The sequence below is a fragment of the Xenopus laevis genome, chromosome 4S (genome assembly GCF_017654675.1).
Source record: "Xenopus laevis strain J_2021 chromosome 4S, Xenopus_laevis_v10.1, whole genome shotgun sequence".
In the NCBI taxonomy this organism is placed as follows: domain Eukaryota; kingdom Metazoa; phylum Chordata; class Amphibia; order Anura; family Pipidae; genus Xenopus; species Xenopus laevis.
Window position 1 is genome coordinate 57566918 of NC_054378.1, and position 16050 is coordinate 57582967.

The 16050-nt window shown below is 37.2% G+C and overlaps 1 protein-coding gene across 1 annotated transcript in view; it reads left to right on the forward strand.

The window, feature by feature from the left end:
• itfg1.S (integrin alpha FG-GAP repeat containing 1 S homeolog) overlaps nucleotides 1-6338 on the forward strand; it is a 101652-nt gene extending 95314 nt beyond the window's left edge. The window contains exons 17-18 of the mRNA XM_018260672.2: nucleotides 1916-2033; nucleotides 5332-6338. Of these exons, the coding sequence (XP_018116161.1) occupies nucleotides 1916-2033; nucleotides 5332-5391 (178 nt within the window). The 3' untranslated portion in view covers nucleotides 5392-6338. The remainder of the gene's footprint in view (nucleotides 1-1915; nucleotides 2034-5331) is intronic.
• The last annotated feature ends 9712 nt before the right edge of the window (nucleotides 6339-16050 follow it).

The window sequence follows — 16050 nt, forward strand, 5'->3', positions numbered from 1 at the left end:
GAGATAACATTGTGGCAGAGACTCATTCATGTTTATTATTATCATTTCTAAATTTAGTGTATGATACAATATCTGAGTAAAATGCTAAGGGTATTGTAACTTGTTAAATGTATGGCAGGTTTAGTTGCAGAATGTCAGTGACAGTGATCAGACTATAACAGTAGGTGTTTAGGCAGACTTTCCCTAGAGGCCAATTGGTGTTCTGATGCTAGAATATTAGAATTGATAATAAATTAATATTTATTGGATATATTTGTCAATCCATAGATTTGTCAGTTCACTATATGGAAGTTAGATACTGATCTGGTACAAGCATGTATAGAAATACTGTTTATTAAAAGTATGACGGGGTTAAAAGTGCAAAAAACAGGCATAAAATTGGCATATTTTCAGCAACCCAGAGGCACAGCTCTTTGTGTATTTTTAATAGGTAGCATGTCCTTAGCAACCCTCAAGCTTACTCATTATTCAGACACGGAATCATGGCCATAAGGCCCCAACCTCAAATTTAAGACACTGTTTTGCTGTTGACACTAATTTCTTATTATAGGGGATCTGTCACCCACACATAAAAAGATGCGAAATAATATTCCTTTGCAAATTAAACATGAAACCCCAAATGTTTTTTTATTGAAACATCCATGCCTGTTATAAAGGTATTTAAAAATCTGAGCTATTAATCATATATTGCCTGCCCCTCCTCTATGCCTTACTTTCACTTTCCATTCTGCACTTGCAGATTAAAGTGTGATCCCTGTCTGTGTCTGTGTTTCAAATGAGGAGTGGGTGTGTCCTAATGGTGCCTGCCAGAAGCTCAGTAAAAGGACAATAGCCAATCACAGCAATGTAGTTACATAAGCAAAAACAGGCTTATCGGTTCAGCATAGCTGCCAAGTACTGTGCTACAGTGGAGTTTTCTGAGTGTCCTTGGGTCCCCTGCACAGCCTGGGAAAGGAGGCAGCAGGAAGTGGAACAAATGGGTTGTCCCAAACACATATTTTTTGGCTTATTTCTTTATTTAAAAGATTAGAATTCACTGACATGTTCTTATTTTTCACACTATAGGTCTCCTTTAAAATGACATCACTAGCATCAGGGCACTGCATAGTCTGAAACATTTCTGTAACCATAATTTATGATAGGGTTACCACCTGCTTGGTTTTGAACTGGACAGCCCGGTTTTTGGAAAGGGCTGCTCTGGTCAAAACTGACTGCCTGTTTTTCTAATTTTATGTACAATTTATTGTAGAAAAAATAGTTATGTACATTGAGAGTGGCACTGAAATTTATAAGGTTTATGCTACAACACAACATGGGCCCTTCATTAATCAAAGCCTTTAAAATTCTCAAACTCACCAACATTTTGCCCCTATATGAAACATTGTAGAGGAGGAGTGGCTTTACTGCATTTCATCTGCTAGCGTCTTTCAACAATGCTAACCAGTGTTAGTGAGGCACAGGTCACTTACAGAGAATTATATTTGTTACAAAAAATTTAAGCAGTATCCAAGCCATGGAGCTCTATATAAACGTGAGGCTGTTTATTTGGATTTTATACAGCAATATTATACCATTAGTTTCTGCTATTATATATTGAGGTTTTGTTAGATATTTAGATATTTTTAGACACAGTTAGTTATTGTTCTGGAGCATTGTATATACATCTCTGATTCAAAATGAATTTGCACTCCCTCAGGGCAGGACGAAGAGTGGTATAAGTTGCTAGGAGCATGTATGGGCACAAGTACCTCTGTAAATAGATGCCAAATTAAGCGTGCAATGGCTGTAATAATTGTATTTTCTTTCTTGTCTTTGTAAATGAGACTTACTGTTATACAAGTAAGCTGCATGCATACATTTTGTATGTATATTTGTATTTGTTTACATTTTTCTCCTTATTCTTTCCCCCCAACAGTTGGAGTGCCAAGCTGTACCTGACCCCTAGTAACATTGTGCTGTTGACAGCCATCGCCCTAATTGGTGTCTGTGTTTTCATCTTGGTGATAATTGGCATCCTACATTGGCAGGAGAAGGTAAGCGTAATGAGATGGAAATATCATCCCACATTTCTCCATCTCGTCTTCCATACACATCAGTGTTATGCAGAAACATCTCAGTGACTAAAGAAACTAGTATACTCTTGTAGTTTTTGTCTTCAGTTTGGTTTTAATTATCAAAATGTGCTTTTCAAAATAGGTTTTTGTTCAACAATAGCGAGAAGGAAATCAGATGGCACTATGTGCTACATTTTCTTGGTTTATTAGGATTTCCACACATCTGATTTCCTTCTTGCTATCAAGGAATTCCTGAGCAGCAGAGTTCCCAGATAGAGCACCACTGTTAAAATGATTATAGGTTTTTGTTCAGGACAACACACCAGGGGGTCTAGGATGGTTGAACGAGGACAACATTAACACGTGTGAAGGTTCTGGCCTTTCATTTAAGACACAGACTGACTTGTGCCGTGAATTCCACGTTTCCAAGGGGTCAAACCCTCCCTTGGTCAGGAAATGCGAAGTGACAGATTGCATTAATTCCTATCACTACACATGGGAATGGGGCAGGCAGGATTAGCAGTGTGTGGCATAGGAACTCAAATGAGATTTATGGGCTGATGTATCAGAAGTCCAGATACTGTATTTATTCTCAGTAAGAAATGTTGCTTTCTTATAGAATTTTTTTTCTAGTTATCAATTGTTATCTAATTTACTAATGAAGAAGCTCATTCTGGCTAAGATTAATTTTAAGGAGAAAGAATGTCATCAAAAATCAAAATTGAGCCACCCCCCAGCAAATGACTTCATTGATTGGCTTGTTTCCTCCCCGGCACCCTGGTTTGTACTCTAAGCATGCTGATTGTTCTTTAATCTCTCTACTCCAAGCAAGGCAGCTCATTTTCACCCAACTTGAATTCAGCTCCTTATGCTATAATTTTCCTAGCACTTTCCTATCTCAAAATTCAATCAAATGTGTACAAGTACTGATAAAAGATAAATCTGATAATACAAATTTGATGAAATGCACAGGTATATCTTTTTTTTCACAGTAGAATATAATGTATTTAATGGCATATGTACAATTTTCCATAAGTAGATTTACAGCCTGATCGCAGAAAAGGCAGGGATTATCAACCTGTGGGGCAGAGCCAAAAATGCCCCCCTGTGCTGTTAAGGGATGGACTTGTTCCCCTTTGAAAAAATGTATTATAGGTAAATAATTATGTACCAGTAATTGAATTATTAAGCTCAGGCTCTGACATTATTTGAGTTCCCTGGGAATAATGCTTGAAACTTACAACTACTATGTGTAGAACTGCTGTTTTTATAAATGGCCTGATCAATTTTCTTAGTGTATCGCCATAGCATGTCCTGATTTGAGGATTAAATGAAAAGGCAAAATGTATTCTCTGCTTTTGCCAATTATAAGTTCTGTGAAGAACAATATTTATGTTGATTGATACACACATGCATCATTTCAGCATAATTGTTATTATATGTATAATATATTTTTTTTAAAAAAAGAACCTAGGAGGGACACTCTTTTGCCTTTAGAACAGGACAAACTTTTATGGAATGTCGTCTTAAGAGTATTTTGTGTGATATTGAACAAGTTCTTTGAGCAATAGGAATGTGGAACTCTACTTCATGATGTGGAAATCTACTTTGCATGAGGCAAGGTGAGAAACTTACTTCAGGTAGTAGTGAAGCCTCGAAACTGCTCTAGAACTTTATGGAAGGCATTGACTTCATCCTAAAGTTGATGAAACACAAGCCACCGCATCCTGACTTTATTCAGCTATAACCTTACATTGCATGAAGAAATACCTACTTTTTGGAGAACACTTTAGAAATGTATTTGTGCTTTGTTCTCAACAACGGGTAAAGAATGACTCCACTACAGCAACATCAGATTATTCCAAGACACCAATTGATTTTATGTTCAAGCTTTACTTTTCAATAACAGGCAATGCACTGGCTATTTTAAAAGCATGTAGTAGTTAATAATTGCTATTTAAGTATTTGAAGGCTCATGTGAGAACCTTTTTTCATTAAGGCAAACCATGAAGCTTTGGTACAGGCCTGTCACTTCAAGTTCCACCACTTCCAGCTCAGCCAGTTTATACAATCCTCACTTTGTGAAAAGGTCTTGCTCCAATTATTGCCAGAAAGTAGGAAGCACTGAATTATCCAGCATATCATTGTATCATATAGCAGGTTTGCTCTTATCTGGAGAAGAAGATCTGCCCTAAACATTAAATAAAAGCCCTGGGCCATTATTTTCCTTCAACCAGACTTGGCAGTGTGCATTGTGCGCTCTGTTCTCATTGCAAACCCCAACTCCATACTCATCTATTAGACATCACACATCCATTTTTCTGATGTGTTTGTGGGTTTCTGTTTTGCATCATGAAGGTTAAATCTGTATAAAGTTTGACTTATTAGAGCCTATTCCTTACATGTGAAATTAGACATTGCTCTGTAGATTGGAGGTTGAGGTGTTACAAGAAGAGCAGTGGTTTTCAGACATATGCAAACTTTACCATTCAACAGTCTCCACTGCATTTGATGTTGTTTCTTTGCCTCCTAAGTGGCTTGCTCGATCATTAAAAATGGAAAGTTAAGGCTCATTAATACTTAATTATTAATACTTATAATTAATACTTAATTATTATCATTATCACCTTGGACTATTAGCAGTTAATGGATGTTTGACTTTAAAGAACACTTGGGGGCTGATTCACTAAGGGTCGAATATCGAGGGTTAATTAACCCTCCATATTCGACTAGGAATTGAAATCCTTCGACTTCGAATATCGAAGTCGAAGGATTTAGCGCAAATACTGTGATCGTACGATCGAAGGATTATTCCTTCGATCGAACGATTAAATCCTTCGATCGAACGATTAAATCCTTCGATCGAACGATTAAATCCTTCAAAGCGAACGATTCGAAGGATTTAAATCCAACGATCGAAGGATTATCCTTCGATCAAAAAAAGTTAGGAAAGCCTATGGGGACCTTCCTCATAGGCTAACATTGACTTCGGTAGCTTTTAGCTGCCGAAGTAGGGGGTCGAAGTTTTTTTTAAAGAGACAGTACTTCGACTATCGAATGGTCGAACGATTTTTAGTTCGAATCCTTCGATTCGAAGTCGTGGTCGAAGTAGCCCAAAAAATACTTTGAAATTCTAAGTTTTTTTACTTCGAATCCTTCACTCGAATTTAGTGAATCGGCCCCTTAGTGTGAAATCTTAAATGCCTTTATTATGTTGAATGTAACATAAAGACCCTTTAGCATATCTAATGACATCATGTGTGTTTGAATATTTCAGAAAGCAGATGACCGGGAGAAAAGACAAGAAGCCCATCGATTCCACTTTGATGCAATGTGATGTGACGCATTAACCCTTCTACTGTGCATTCAGTGCATTGCAGTCATCTCCAGCAGTGGAAGGGCAAAAAGCACTAAGGAATCTTCACAATGCACAGGGCACAATTCTAAGCATTGGAGAAAAGGTCAAGCCACAGTCATTGGGGGAAAAACAGCTCTGTTTGTATATTTTGTGTTATATAATAATTTATTGGTGAATATTAAGAATGAGAGCCTTGGAATCAATGCCAGCCTCTCTGTAACAGACATGGCCAAATTTGGGGTCTGGGGAGTTTGATTTCTATTTTCCTTGAAGGTTTGCAGCTATGGGTTAAATGTTGGTCAGTTGTGAGAGTTCCCAGTGCCTGAACTAAAGCATCATGGCTGTAACTGACAAGCCCTTCATTTCTCCATTTTAGAGTATTTAATTCTGTCGAAATGTTTTCTTTTATCATATTTGCACTAGGAAACTGCCTTTCTGAAGGGAGATAAAAGAATTACAATAGTACAAATCTGTGGAAATGTCCAATGTACAAATTAGTGCAGTCAAAAACATGTGTCCTATGTATACAAATGTTGACTAGTATTGCAGACAATGGGCATAATGCACAAAAACTCAATTATCTGTCAATAATGAAGATAACCAAACCATCACAAAACATTATTAGATCTGATAGTTTCACTGTCTGTCCTGATATGTAAATCAATGGTTTTTAAAGGGGATGCTCCTTAGATATGTGCGGATATCAATCTTTAGTGCCAACAGTGACCATTTGTATTATATTTTTTTCCCATGGTTATTTCTTATTTGAGGGGTACTGTATATAGAATCCAATAGTAACCACTCAAAGAGTTCTGCAGTGAAAATACACTATCCTAATTGGAGGATCTTAAAGGGATACTGTCATGGGAAAAAATGAATCAGTTAATATTGCTGCTCCAGCAGAATTCTGCACTGGAATCCATTTCTCAAAAGAGCAAACAGATTTTTTTATATTCAATTTTGAAATCTGACATGGGGCTAGACATTTTGTCAATTTCCCAGCTGCCCCATGTCATGTGACTTGTGCCTGCACTTCAGGAGAGAAATGCTTTCTGGCAGGCTGCTGTTTTTCCTTCTCAATGTAACTGAATGTGTCTCAGTGGGACATGGGTTTTTACCATTGAGTGTTGTTCTTAGAACTACCAGGCAGCTGTTATCTTGTGTTAGGGAGCTGTTATCTGGTTACCTTCCCATTGTTCTTTTGTTTGGCTGCTGGGGGGGGGGAAAAGGGAGGGGGGTGATATCACTCCAACTTGCAGTACAGCAGTAAAGAGTGATTGAAGTTTATCAGAGCACAAGTCACATGACTTGGGGCAGCTGGGAAATTGACAAAATGTCTAGCCCCATGTCAGATTTCAAAATTGAATATAAAAAAATCTGTTTGCTCTTTTGAGAAATGGATTTCAGTGCAGAATTCTGCTGGAGCAGCACTATTAACTGATTCATTTTGAAAAAAATTTTTTTTTCCCATGACAGTATCCCTTTAAGTAGATGATACATCTACAGCAACAGAGTGTACAGAGAGTTGGCACTGTTTTCTTAATCACACATTTCTTCTTTAAAACAACTTACTGTAAAAGGTTTTTTTGCCCCCCCCCTCTTTTTTGACATTTGTATGATCAATTAAAATGGTGTTTATTTAAATTACCAAGCACCCAAACAAAAATCTGTCTGGGTGCTTGTTAATTTAGTGTGGGAGTCTTCATTGATTCTGTGCCACTTTGATTCTGCTAGCACAAAAATGTTTGAGGCTGGGAAATGCATAAGTATTTGCAGTTATTATAAATATGCACCCTGGAATATAAGGCAAGCTTGTTTTAGAACACACTACTGAGGGCTCCATTTAGCTGATGTATGTTTGATGTTTGTAACAAAGCTATAAATAATGTACTGCTGAGAGTGAATAATACTTGATCATGTTACAGCTCTGTGTTTATGATTAGTGACAGAAAGTGCACTTTGTCTGACACAGCACCAGCTTTCCTAGTCCCACGCCCGGCACAGAACAAGCAAAAGCCCTATGCTGTTGCCTTTACATTATAACCGAGAGATTTGTTTTAAAGGCACTTTAATTTTTACCAATAATGAGTTTACATTATGCCTTTCCCTGTGCCTCAGCTGCTGTCTATTTTTCCTCTTTGCCTAGATAGTTAAACACTACACATTTGTATACATGCTGTGTCATGGGGATTAAAAAAATAAAAACTTTGCTTCATCTTGTATGATAGAGCAGTTATCTGTCTTCTGCATATGATTATTGCACCATGTTCTTTAATCCTGGGTTTCTTTTTGAATGTTGGAATGATGAAAAATTGTGTCACTCTATTTATGTTCAACTGTTGGTGTATTACTAAATGTACTTTAATAAAAATAAACGTGGGGCCGTTATTATTTTGTGTTCTGTTGGTTCTTTCAAAATCTCTTTTGGCTCGGGCAATGACTGCGAGTTTTCTCTTTCCCAGTCCCCATTCATTTAATGGGGATCATGGTGTTTTTGGCACACAAGCAACTTTTCACCTTTCCAGCCATGTGCAAAAATACTCGGATTCCCATGTACTATAAAAATAAATAATTTTGGAAGCTACAGGTAATTGATGAAGGAGTAGGTGCAAGGGCAGGAGAGTTCAGAGTTTCAAAATAATGGGCTGTAGAGCCCCGTTCAGAAAGCAAAAAGCAGGATTCCACCAATGCTCATGGCTTACACATTGTGATTTGAGCAAAATGTAAATTCCATGATAAAAAAGTGCAAAAAACACGACATTCCCATTTTTATAATTAATGAACCCTGATATTGGGTAATTTGCTGTCCTGTGATTTGCCACTAAGTGACTACAAAATAATATCATACCTCCCAACATTTGAAAATAGGAAAGAGGGACAAAAATGTGTGTGGCATGTAGTGCAGTGAAAATGTTTTGACCTTGCTTATTATGTGGCCACATCCCCTAAATACCATGTCTATGGCAGGTTATGGAACTTCTGAACACATTTCTGGGGGTTTTAGGGACATGTGTTATTAGAGATTTGCTCATGAAGGTGAGCAATTTTTTTACAATTTTTATTGTAACTATTTATAAAAGCAAGTCTCGGTTCTCCCAAGAGACCTGCTTTTATAAATAGTTACAATAAAGTGCAGCTGCTGAATATTCTGGGCTTTCTGAAAAAGCCTCTTTTTTTAAATTACGTTTTAGAAACTTTGTATCTTTTTATGGTGTCCGTGCAGGAGAGCAAAAAGAAACTCTGGAGAACAAGAGGCAGCCATTCAAAGCTGAAAAAGCAGAAAAGGCACAAGATACAGAGCAGATAACAGATACGCTTTGTCGTATACAATGGTTTTCTTCAGAACGTATCTGTTCTCTACTGTGTATCCTGTTTTTGAATGGCTACACAGAAGCTTGTTATATAAACTATAGTAGTGTTTCTATAGTAAACACATCAGTTTTACCAGCGCAGGGCAACACTACATTATATTGTCATTCCATTTAAACAATTTTCTGCTTCACCATATATCATCCTTATACCATGCTAAACATGTCCCAACAATCGGTCTTTGTTGTCTGTTCCTTGATCCCAAAAGCTCTTCAAAATTCACAAAGGCAGGAGTGTATCTCACGTTGTCTGCTGCCCATTTGCTTATCTTTAAAGTCGTTGAAGATTTCTTCAAGATCTTTTTCAACTGGAATGCTTAGTGGTTATCAGAGCCATCTGTGCAGCTCTTATGATATCATAAAATGTATTAGTAGCTGTCCAGAAAATCTATAGATGACACTTCTGCGTTGACAGTTAATTGCTTCATTGACCAACCAGAGCTTCTGCTTTCAGTATATTCTGTATTTATTAATTGCACTGGATCATTTATTTTGGCAGTCACCAGTATAAGTGCTGTTCTGAATAATTCACCATAAATATGTAAGAAGAATTTAAAAGTTAAATCCAGACCAGTATATTCAAAGGAGGATGTAGCTGGTCTTGTTTAAAGGCCTATTAACTTTAACAAAGGCTTTTCATGCCTAATAGTCCTCCTTACACCTGACTCATAGGCCCCAGCAGCCACTGGGTCTGCTGTGTTTTTGTTGTTATGCTCCTGGTTTTATCAATTACTTGTTGTGCAGTTGTGAGACTTTGTCCCCTGCATGAAATTGCAACAGAGAGCGTAACCCAGTTTTGTTTATGCTCTTACATCGTTTTCTCATAAAGTATGTTATTTTCTAAAATACAAGAGTTTTTGGATGTTTTTAATATAATGGGCCTCTTTAATGTGCTTCCGTGCAGAAAAAAATGCTTTAGCTTATTAGGAAAAGAGACAAAGCTTTTGTTAAAGAGATATTGACACCAGAAATTAAACCTTTTTTTACATGTATCATAATATTGTCTTTGCATGCTATCTCTAATTTTGTTATTAAAGTATTTACATATGTTTTTACATTACCCATCTGATCCCCCATGTTTCTCTGCCATATTTGAGCTTCAGTAGTCTGTTAGCTTTAGAAACAATAACTGGCAGTTTAAGAAGGGACAGCCAGGTAGGCAAACAGTCAGGTTTAGGAACTTCAACAATTACTTACAAAAGCAGAACTATCAGTGAAAACGATCAAGTTGAAAGGTGACTAAAGCCCTCTGCTCTGTGGCACTGAGCTGTAAATGCAGCTTTGTTTGTAATGACACATGTTGCGAAAAAGTCCCTTTGAGTAATGGAGAGTTGAAACGTCAAGGATTCTTCCAATATCTCCCTCATACCCCCTCTTATAGTACATTAAGGTTTAGTCAGCTTTTTTCCCCATATAATGCAATAACATTAAATGTAACCTGGCAGCAATACTGGCTGAAGCTTGATGCTTTTTAATAAGATATTCTGTCAGCAACTGGCAGGTAAATGAACAGGGTTATAAATGTCTGTAAATGTGAAAATATAAATCCTGCATGAGCTGCCTGCTGTACAGTGCACATATGCAATAATGCATAGATGAGACTGGGTTGGTCCTTCCTCATGGCCTACAAATATACAAACTGTCACTTCTTAATATCCAGGCTTTGCCTGACTCCTCTTAATGCAACTGCTGGCTACTAAAGGAAATATTTATATCCAAATTCTGTCTAGAATGTCAAAATAGGCTCATTTCCTACCACTAGGTAAATTTGCACCTGGGGAACCAATCCAATTTTTGCTTTTATTGATCTACATGCAGCTGCTTGAAGAAGACAAAACACTGATTGGTTACTATAGGATGAGGAGCCAGTACTACAGCATGAGAGAATCATAAACATCCATCACTGGTAACAGAGAATAAAAGCATAGCTCAAATAAAAACACATGGGTGCAGTGAGTGATAGATTTGCCATAATATCATTGTACAAACAGGAAATGGGCAGAATAAATAGTCCAGAGCCAACAAATATCACTAACTGCGCTGGGTCAGAAGTGTAGAAATGACAGGAGATCTAGACAGTGTAGAACATACCAAGCAGCTGATAAAATGTTGCAAATGTATTAGAAGCACCTTGCAACAAGTAATAGTATTCTATTTACATGGTTTCTTGTTTCACATGTGCTATAGTTGAGGCATGGTTGAGGCAGCTTAGTTGCACACATCTTATAACCAGACAGGCTGATGGAATTGTACAGCAGAGCGTTGGAATGCTCAGTTGCAGACTGGAACCTCTGTTTTTTTGAGACTGGAGATTTAAAACAACAAAACACCTGCCAAGGTAATAGCTGCTCGCATCTGGTCATGCAACTGCTTCAGTGCTTTCTGTCTGCCAAAAACTCATGTTGTTCATTCATGTGTAATGAGTAATGCAGAGGGATTGACTTGCTTTGGAAGCTGCCTGCCATATTTCAGAGAAGTTTCCCTATACTGATTTCATTATTGCACTGTTACTCAGATGATCACACCAAAAAAATATATTGCACATTATGAATTTTTGCTGACATGCACTACAGGTACATTATTGCTTTAGTTAAGTGTGACCCTAAAACATATAATACACATGTATAACAGATATATGTTTCTAAATATAATAAAAGTTCTACTGTAGGCATAATGCTGTAAAGCTGCCAGCCATATTCAGCAGTATATGCTTAATTATACCATATAAATATGTCATTACATGAATATACAGTATATATATATATATATATATATATATATATATATATATATATATATATATATATATATATATATATATATATATATATATATATACAAAAATCTTGTTTAAATAACCTCCACCCACAAGGTAAGGAGGTGCTCGTGACATCATGTGCATAAATTATTTTAACCCTTTGTATGGCTATACAGCAGTAAAATACTCTAAAATGACCGACTTGTGTTAAGATATATAATAATAAATATATTAAATATGTTATAAAAAGTGTTGCAACAACATAGTGCATAAAGTGCTTCTATTTAAATAACAGTGCTAATCATTTTAAAACCAATTTAGCTTCCTCATGGTGTAACAAATTACCCATAATCCTAGTCCAACTGATTTATTTACTTAAACACATTTTGCGCATAAAGTCAAAGTCTATTGACATATATCGCATTCCCAATTATTAATACGTTTCTCTAATGTCAAATGTGTATTGCACAGGACTATAGCACTACTGTCAGGTGAACCGCATATATCTTCAGTGAACAGTTGCAATACTGGGGGGTTCTTATCTGTTCGTTAAAAAACAGTTCAGTTGAAGTGAAGTGTTGAGACCTTTCGGGGCCACACATCCCAATTCATATGTCCAAAACGCTTCTTTGCGGAGTAGCATTTGGTCCATGTCCCCACCTCTCCGTGGGACTTTTACACAGTCAATTGGCATGCACTTAAACGCAGAAATAGGGTGCCTCGCATTTAACCAATGTTGTGCAATGGGTTGTTTTGATATATCTTGTTTAACTTTTCTTCTATCATAATTTGCATCCAATGCCGCCCGTATCGTGGAACGGTGCATACTTATCCGTTCCCTCAATTCCCGAGTGGTCTTACCACAGTATAATAGCCCACAAGGGCATTTGATCAAGTACACTACATACTGTGAGCGGCATGTAAGTCTGTGTTTAATACAGTATGTTTTCCCATTGTGTGGATGGTAAAATTTGTCACCCAATATCAAAGTGTTGCACATGACACAATTATTGCATTTAAATACTCCACTTTTTAACATACCCCCTCCAGTGGTTTGGACATATTTACTTGCCGGATCCGCTGGTGTGAGAAACTCCCTCACATTTCTATTCCGCTTGTATCCAAATTTCATTTTTTTCTGTACCAATTTGGACATTTCTGGATCCGTGCTCAGCAAAGGCCAATACTTCAAAAGAGACTTTTTTTATTAAAGGAGTACAAGGTCCATATGTATTGATGTAAAACAAATCATCCTGGTTTTTTGGTCTAACATCTCGATTTTCTCCCAACAATGTTGCCCTATCCAAATTTAGGGCCCATTCTTTGGCTTCATTAATGATGTGTGTAGGGTAACCCCTTTCACTAAATCTGGCCGACATTGCCTCAAGGCAATTCATTCGTTCCTTGGGTGCACTTGTGATCCTAACCACACGAAGCATTTGGGATCTGGGTAATGAATTTAAGAGATGTTTCGGGTGACTGCTCCTATAGTGGAGTAATGTATTTCTATCTGTTGCCTTCTGAAACAACTTAGTTTGCAGTGTGTTATTGACTTTATCTTTATAAACTGTGACATCCAGATAGTTAATAGCCTCTGAGTCATGATGCATTGTTAATTTGACTGGCAGGGGCAGTGCATTCAACTCTTCTGTAAATTTCGTCAGATCTTCCAGTCCACCAAACCAAATAAAGAATAGGTCATCAATGTAGCGCCTATAATACCCCCCAAATTGGCGAAAAAGGGGGTGATTCAGTATATGCTCATACTCATAGCTATACATATACGTATTGGTGTAAGTAGGCGCTACATTTGATCCCATTGCTGTTCCTGATACCTGTATATAAAATTGATCCTCAAATTTAAAATAGTTATTATACAGGATAAATTCAAGGAGGGATATTATAAATTCTATTGGGGGACCATTGTATTGATCGCAATTGGTCAGGGGTTCTCTCACTGCCTCCAATCCTTGGGTATGTGGGATACAAGTATATAAACTTTGTACGTCCATGGTCACAAAGTAAAAGTCCCAATTGCTAAAAAAAAACTTTGATTTTGATTTAACATTTCGGTTTTTCTTTTTTAAATCGAATTTAGAAGTTTTTTCATTTGAAATTCGACCCTTGATAAATCTGCCCCTGGATGTTGATTGGAGTTTCACCAGGAGTGCACCCAGGCACAAATTATGGTTGGTCTTCCCTGGCTATTGGTATTCGTGCATTACCCCAAAATATATCCATCCCAAACACACCAATATTCATTAAAAATACTTACCTCATCTGAAGAAGATTTGAAGGATTTCCTTATGATTTGGAGGGTCTCAACAGAATGTCAGAAAAGCTGAGTTACTGGCAATCTCTCTCATTTAAAAGCTAGTGACAGGGATAGGACTAAACCCTTTGACTGAGACCAATGCTTACATCAGGAGACACTTATGCCAAGAGATACTACCATGCAGGGAGGTGCCAGCTTTGAGGTAAATAGTTAAAACCACCATGCGTATAAGAGAGAGATTGATTTCCTGAGGATGAAACAATAATGTTGCTAAAAGATTCTGGTTGACTTATTCAGGACAACAGAACTCTGGTAAACACGGGTCAGAAAAAATGCACATTATTTAATCATGTTTCTCTGTTCTTTTGCATGCAGCACTTCGCAATAGTGATGGGTGAATATGTCCCATTTCGCTGAATAATTTGCGAAACAGTGAATATTCGCTAATAAAGCATTAGAGAGATTATTATATGATCCCCTTATATATTTATACATAGTTATCATATCACCCCTTAAGCGCCTCTTCTCCAGCGTGAACATCCCCAATTTGGCCAGTCTTTCCTCATAGCTAAGATTTTCAATACCTTTTACCAGCTTAGTTGCCCTTCTCTGTACCCTCTCTAATACTATAATGTCCTGTTTGAGTGATGGAGACCAAAACTGTACGGCATATTCTAGATGGGGCCTTACAAGTGCTCTATACAGTGGAAGAATGACCCCCCTCCTCCCTTGACTCTATGCCCCTTTTAATACAGGCATTGCTTACATCCAAGCTTATCAAGCATATTTTGATAAACTTGGATGTAGAGCTGGACAGCTCTAAAACAGGAGTCTATCTGGGAGACTCCTGTAACTGTTGGAATCTGTGAATTACTGCCATATTCAAAGGGGGGAGCAATTACTCAGCGCAACATTGCAGAAGCATTTGGTAAGCGTATTTGGGTGCAACTGCTTAATGCATAGCGTCTATAAACACACAGACCTTACATCCATCAGTGCTCAAGTGCATTTACATTTATTAATAAGTCCCTATGACAATAAAGCAATCTATACCCCAGCTTTGAAAATGGCGCTCTTGGTGATATAATTAAACCAGTTGAAAAGAGCCTCATTTAAATGTTATTTGTGTATGTAAATACACATTTCAGTTGAGACTAAGTCTTTACTTTGCTATATACAGAGTCACTTCCTGGAGCTGATTGGACAGTGGAAATGACACTTTAGATATTTAATTATGTGCCGTAATCTTACCAATCTTGTAAAAGACAGATTCCTTGACTTGCTTTCAAGCACATTTCTGGGGAACTGTTTTAATCCCTTGATTTATTTAATTGTTGGTAAGTACATATAACACTTAGCACCTTAGATTTGAAGACAAAATTGTATATCATAAATATGTATGAACACTTGATCATCAGTATGCTGAAATGCGGAAATAGTTGCTTAGTCCCAGAACATATTTAAATGGTTTAAATGTTTTGAGATCCGAGTCATTTTATTACCTTTTATTAATGTAGTACTGAATGTTTGAACAGTGTAGGAAAACGAAATAAAATGCAGGAATGCTGGTTTGTAACACAAAGTAGTCTGGGCAAAAAGGCAAGGAAATATCAGCCCTACCATCATCTTTTTATGTTCCAAAAAGTGGCAGGGGTCGAGTAGTTGGAGGATAGAAATAATACATTATAAATGAGCAATCCTTTCAGTAACAGAACATGCAGTTTTAATGGACCTGCAATCTATAGGCATGCTTTTTACAGGTTCACAGCATATGACATATCATTTCTAAAACTAAGACTCAGAACTAGGACTCTACAATCCATCTTAATAAAGGACATCCATCTACAACAGAAAACAGAAAGTAAAATAAGGTGAATACTCATTTCTGAGTGAGGAGCTCAAAGAAATGAAAATCTTCTCATGCACCTTACCACAAGCACAACAGTGACTAGGCAAAGAACCTTCCTAGTTTGAGTTCAGGCATGGTAGAAAACAGGCCAAATGTGAAATTCAGAAACAGGCCAGGTCAAGAAGATCAGAACAACAGCAGTAACCACAGACCGACTACTTTCTTTGGGAAATTTTGTTAAAGGAACAGTAACACCAAAAAATGAAAGTGTTTCAAAGGAATGACAATGTAATGTAGCATTGCCCTGCACTGGTAAAACTGGTGTTTGCTTCAGAAACACAACTATAGTTTAAATAAACAAGCTGCTGTGTAGCCACAGGGGCAGCCA